This window comes from Geospiza fortis, unplaced genomic scaffold (assembly GCF_000277835.1).
Source record: "Geospiza fortis unplaced genomic scaffold, GeoFor_1.0 scaffold92, whole genome shotgun sequence".
Taxonomy (NCBI): Eukaryota; Metazoa; Chordata; class Aves; order Passeriformes; family Thraupidae; genus Geospiza; species Geospiza fortis.
Genome location: NW_005054389.1, coordinates 2,243,078 through 2,249,613, shown reverse-complemented (window position 1 = coordinate 2,249,613; position 6,536 = coordinate 2,243,078). Strand labels below are relative to the sequence as shown.

The 6,536-nt window shown below is 41.3% G+C and overlaps 1 protein-coding gene across 4 annotated transcripts in view; it reads right to left on the bottom strand.

Moving 5' to 3' along the window:
• The window catches only part of FAM13C (family with sequence similarity 13 member C), a 116,737-nt gene that overhangs the window by 36,639 nt on the left and 73,562 nt on the right, over positions 1–6,536 (bottom strand). For all 4 annotated transcript variants that reach the window (XM_005425558.2, XM_005425560.2, XM_005425557.2 and 1 more), the window contains exons 8-9: positions 5,884–5,940; positions 4,064–4,262 (exon numbers count right to left, since the gene is read on the bottom strand). In XM_005425558.2, the coding sequence (XP_005425615.1) occupies positions 4,064–4,262; positions 5,884–5,940 (256 nt within the window). The remainder of the gene's footprint in view (positions 1–4,063; positions 4,263–5,883; positions 5,941–6,536) is intronic.

Here is a 6,536-nt window from a genome sequence, read left to right as displayed (position 1 = left end):
TTCCCTTCCCTAACAAACGTGTAGCTTTACGAATAGAATATTACTCTGGGAGGAGGGAAAGGCAGTGAGGGGAAAAAAAGCCACATCACCCAATCTGCGACACAGAAAATACAAAACGTAATTTAGTGCAAAAAACTGAGTCATAGAACAGGAATGAGAAAAGTATCCATTCAATTCCAAGCTTTTGAAAACCAGTTGTAGGGCTGTGAAAATATGTGTTCGATATTTCTTCATTTCCTTACCTATGAAATGGGTTGCAATATTTCCTTTGCACTGCAATGAAATAAATAAATTAAGATCTTTGAAAATGTGGTAATCAAAGTGGGACTTTTTTTTCTACCTCTTTATTAGCTTTTGTAATCAAATATTTTAGTCTAATGGTTTAAAAAATTAAAATACAATTCGCTCTGCAAAACAACAGAGCTCCCTTCCCTGCTAAAGCAATGTACCTCACTTTGCTCCAGTGTCAAAACTTGGCTGGATGCATGGAAGTCAAAAGTTTGGGTAGGACTCTTCAGATGGGAACTTGCAGGGCAGAGAGAACACAGCAATTCCAAGCGCTTTCTGCTGGATGAAGGGGAAAGCTGAGGACAAGAGCACTGGCAATAAGCCCTTGCTTGCAGGCTTGATGTTAGCCGACTTGGGTGGCTTTGGATTGTTTTTGTATTTTTTTTTCTCTTTTATGTCTTTGTTGCTGCTCAAAAATCATGTCATTAGGGTGTTAACAAGTAACACTAGGGAAACACCCTTGATGGAATCTCTGTTTCTAAATAGCAGCAAAATCCTGATGTGTCACAGGCACCTGCAGCAGAGCCCTGTCTTCTACTGCATTTTTGTTTCTTTTCGCTAAAGAGGGTGACTTCTACAGTGAAACTGCATCATAACAAACCTAAACAGAGTATACCCAGAAACCAAAGCAAAACTTCCAGACTGTCTGATGTGTTCATGTGTTTTTGCAGCTGATGTGCCAATATCAGCTCTGGTTTTTTGATTACTGTGCACTTAAAATCATAATTTTAATGTCAAACTACTGGAAGTTCTTTGACATACAAGCAATTTGCACACTTCATTTATACTCAAAATACAAAACTTTACTCAGCAGTTTTCAGCATTGTCATCTTTAGGCACTGATTGTCAGGTCACCCTTTTTATAGCCATTTACCTTGATAATAAGACTTTAAAACTGAACTTTTATTGTTTCTGCCTATTAGCTAGGAAGTTTGGTGTTCTTTTGTAAATATGTCCCAGTATCAATAGGGAGTTTGAGGATGACTCATTTACGAATCCATACCCGTGACTGTGCACCAAAGGTGAGTGACAGGAGAAAGGATTGGGCAAGGAAAGACGACTTTCTATTCCTCACCATCTGTTCCCACACTGACTCCCTGCAGTATGTTCTGGGCATATGCTTCCTCACCTCTTGAAGTCAAATAAATCCTAATTAATTTGATTTCCTATAGATGAGTGCTGCAGAATTGCTAAGGAAGCTGATGGAACCATGGAAAAGATGAAACTAAATAGCTGGAATACAGTGGTGCAGTCACATTCCAGCAGCCTACTCTCTTCCCATGTTCTCTTTGGAAAGGTTACAGCTGCCTCCAGAGCCAGCTCCTGCCCCCAGGGAAATAACTGCAGGCAACATGCAAAGTACAGCTTTACCCTGGTGACATTTTGCTATCTGATAAGTGGTCAAGTGAAGTCACCTGATGCTGTTCTTTTATTACACTTGGGTTTTTTAATCATCGGTGTAAATCTAATAACCTTTTTTTTATGAAGACCAAAGGCACATGACCACAGGGTTACAATTGTGCCAAAAATATCAGAGGCACAGGAATCACACTTCAGCTGACAGCCTTGTGAAAATCCCATCTTCCCTCTACTTGATCACAGCTGTCTGTTCCCTCTCAGTGACTTTTCTGCAGTGGAAACCCCTTGGATTCTCACAGCTAGAAAGGCACACCAAAATGGTTCCCATCCAAACAGACTTTAATCCTTCCAACACATGCAGCAAACTTATCTCCCAACAGCCTCTCCTAATTTTAAGGGGACAATTCTCTGTAAAAGAAACTTATGGGCTTATAACACATAAGAGGGAATAGCAAAGAGTTCCTTGGCTTATCAGAGCAACACCTTTAACAGAGATTCTGTCGCTGCTCTGGTGTCACTCTTTCTGATGCCACAGAGAAGTCAGGCTGGGGAAGTGGGGAGACTGCTGAAAAAGCATTTCGCCAATAATCCAGGAAAGCAAGGTTGAAAAGTTCAATCATGATGTGCAGTGCATCCTGCTTTTCTTTCATAAATGCATGTGCTCAGAAAGTGCTGTTTGTCAGCTGCTTGGGAGTACATCATTTACCATTTACCCCATCCAGCGGCTTGGTGGCAAGGGGTTTCACCAAGGAAGGTTGCTGCAGTTATAGTGTTTTATCACTTCTGTCTCTCCTAATTCAAACCCTTGAGCCATGTGAAAATAATCTGCCTGGCACCGTTTTTCCTTCCAGAGGCTGCATACTTAAGTCATGCTGGTGTTTTATGGCAGTCTAATTATATACTCAAAAAGTTTCCCATGAAAGAATTTCACCATTTCCAGTTAACCCCTTGGGGCCATGCAAAATGCCACAGAGCAGCAAACATGTGCTGTGCTGGCTTTCACTGGGTGAGAGGTACAGGCAGGATACACACAGGGGGCTTGGAAGAGGCTGAAAAAACAACAGATGACCCTGAGACAGGCTTTGCCCCATTTACTGCTTCTTCAAGATTCTTCTTCCTGATCTGCTTCCACTTGCACTTCACCAGGGCAAAACTCCCATAATTTTTTTCATTCAGCTGATAAACATGCACACCTCATCTCCCTGCAGGTTAAATAATATTTCCTAGGAATGCAGTGCAGTAGCAAAAAACCTCCCAGTTATTGCTTTATTTCTGGATCAGCTCCAGAAGAACAGGCAGGAATTTTAGGGCAAGAGTTTGACATTGGTATTCTGAAAGAGACTGTGATAATACCATTTGCCATTTGGTTTTCATTTTCCTTCAGGGATTCAAAAAGGACCTTCAAAAAGGAACTTCAAGAAGTTCTCACTTAGAAGGTAAGACATTCTGTATAAAATGATGAAATCCCATTCTAAACTTGGTCCAAAATAATTCCTAGTCTATGACAGGCTTGAAGTACTTCAGAAAGAGCTCTGCAAATTTCTATCCACAAGCAAGGAGGGAGGAGAGACAAAAAGTAGCCAAATACATTATACAGTCAAGATATGGAAATACAGACATCTGTATTTGTATATGCACAATTTTATGTAAATACAGACATCTGTATTTGCAGATGTCAGGCCTTGTGCCTACTGCAGACCAATAAATCCACCAACATTATTATGAACTATCTTGGATATGAGAATATTTCCAGCTGAGGGGTTAAACCTGGACCAGAGCTCAACCCTTTACACTGCACATCCAACACAACTTGGGAAGCACTAGGGAAGAACAGAGGCATTTTCAGCAGCTGCTGAGAGCTGGAATTCTGGAGTCAACAGAGCAAATGTACCACCAGAGACAGCAGCAGAAGTTTCCTCATTTCTAGTCTTCCTTAGCACCTTTTAAAAAATTTACAGTTCTGCTCCCCCCAGCTCAACCTAGGAAGATGGTGGGGGATAGCACTGCTACCAGTATGCTACTGCACTGCTATGGTCTTACTATTTAAATATGAGAAAAACAGAAATTAAGATGAAGGAAAACCATTAAATCCCTCTATGTGCAGCTGAAATACCAGTAAAGGAGATCATTGATCAAATAAACAAAACAGAAACTGTCTAAATAAATATTTGCACATCTTCAGCTATGCTCTCCATTCACTTCTGAAAGCAGTTGCAGCACAACCCTCTCTGCAATTCCCTAGCAGAAAGAAACTGTTATTACAGGAGGGTTGCAGACTGCAGGTCCCTGGAAATCAGGGTAGATTACTGTGGGGTCTCAAATCACACCATGAACTGCCAGGGAGTCCCTCTTTGCATTTCAAAACTTGCTTAGACATTGTGCCACAAGCCTCTCCCAGGTAAGTTTAATTCTTTACCTGACTTTCTTCATGGCTTTTTCCATTTTCTAGCTTTGCAATGGGCTTAGGTTTCCTCAGCTTTAAGTTGCCCATTTCAGGCTTTAGAGCACAGTCAGTTAAAACCTGCTGCTTGTGCTGCTGGGTGTCTTGCAAAGGCGGCTGCCTTTCCTCTAAGACAGCAGAGTTGTCCGGGTAATTTTCTTTGTTATCATCGTCTCTGTAAGAAAATAAAATTGAAATGCATCAGGCAGGATTTCAGACATCTGTCAAAACATTATGAAGGAAGAAGAGCAACAAGTTCTTAGCTATTTATGGCATATAGCTTTTACTAAATTTAGTGGTCTACACATCAGTTATGGACCTAAGTTAGCATTATTACACACTCCACTGTGGAGCTACTTAAACATTAGCTTTAGAGGCACTCTTGGGCTTAAGACCTACAGTTCCCATTCTCCAAATAAAATCTGAAACTCTCTTTTTCATGCAGAAGACTTCCCCCACCCCAATGATTCACAGTAACCTCACAAAAATGTCGTCACAGACAATAATTCCTCTCAACAGCACACTTCTCCTCTGTTGGTCCCTGGCTTTGAGGGCCATTGCACAGAGGGAAGGAGGAAGCCACTCAAAGCAAGGTCTGAACAGCCAGAGATGTGTTTGGAGAAAACATCCTCCTGTGTAAGAGACACCTGGTGGCTTAAACAGACACTGGAGGCTTATTCTGGGATCTGGGACAGACATTTTCAATCACTACAAGGTGCAAGCTCTGTCCAAGGAGACCTTGCTAGTGTCACCCACACCCAGTCCCTCCAGCCTCAGCCTGCTCTCATGCCTTCCATGGGGAGCACCTCGGGGGCACCACGAGGTTACTGCAGTGCAGGCGGCAGGGCTGCCTCAGGAGCTGGCAGTGGCATTGCTGCTCCAAAACCCCTGGCTGGAGTTGGTGTTCAGGTGGGACTTCAGCTGTTAGCTCCAGCCTGCAGCATCCTAATGGTCAGCTGGGAGATGACCTCTCTCCTGGTGTGAAACTTCCACGGCTGAGGGAGTCAAGGGCTATTGAATTAAATCCCTCTGAGATTCATTTGTTTTTTTTTCCAGAAAGCATAACTTGCTAGTTCAATGTTTTCTTCTAAGGATTTTGAGCTGCCAAATTCACTTTCCATCTGTGGCCCATCAGCATCCAGATGGATGCTTGCAGGGTGCCTGTGGAGTTGAACACCATTGCTGCCCATGCCTTCTGCAAGTGTGCTCCAAGGCAGTTGTTACAGTTACAGCTTTATAGCCCACAGGTACCTCAACAATGTGCACCAGTGTTGCTAATTTTAAGGTATCCTCTGATTTTAAGATCTTCCTGAATGGTTAAGTTTCATACCCTAGCCAGCAATATGTACTAACAGCCATGAGAGAGGCATGCCTCAAGAATACTTCAGTTAAATTACAATTTAAAGAATTTCTTTTTCCCAGACACACTCAGCAATGAGCATATCCTTGCACAGTTGCAAAACTCTGCTTACTACTGCTTTGCACCAGCTGCTGTACAGTGAAATTCAGTGTATAAGCATCACAGCTGCATCTGAATAACAGGAGTATGATGTGAAGAATACAGACCATAACATATTTACATATATAATAGCAACAGTAAATAATCTCCATATTGATCACACAAAAGTGCATAAGATAAAGATGTATTTCCTAGAAATACTAACAGCTTTTGCAGGTAATACCCCAGAAATTCTGCATTCCCTTGAGAATAAAGGCTTTTTTCTAATGGTGTAACAGAAGCAGTCACAGTTTCAATTGCTCCCAATGGATTTCAAACAAAGTTTACAGGAGAGTACCTGGGACTGGAGCTGCCTGCTTGATCTTCATGCACAGAGTCTGAATACCCCTCACACCTTGAAAATGAATACAAGATAATTATTGGTTTTCTGCCAGCTGCAAAAACTTAGCTTTTAATAACATTACAGTGCAGCTCGAGCTATAAACACATTTCTACTTCTCTTCACGCTTTAGTTAGGGTTATTTAATGCCATAACTGCTCCATGATAGTCCAAATCTCAGAGGAAGAAGAGGATTTGAGATGTTAAGTGTGCACAATTTGGTATATCATGTTCAGACAAATGGAAATAATTACAAGGAATTCAGATGTTACCATAAAAATCACAGGAAAATTACAAGAAACTCTGTATTCTAATTGCTTATAGTATACTTCGCACTAACCTCAAAAATAATTAGACACAACTAAGGATGTTTTTCTCACAAACTCACAAAAATATTAACTATGATAGACCAGTAACCCTTTAGGCAGCAGGAAAAAGAACCCCTAACTAAATTATGAAGCGAGAGTTAGTCTTAAAAAGTGAACTAGCAGTATTTTTTAAGAAGCCTGAACAATCATAATCAATTGCTTCCTTTAAGTTACAAACAGAAGAATTGTCCCAAGGCTGCCTAAACAGAAGAGAAGTCTGGATCAATATGCTAAACCACAACC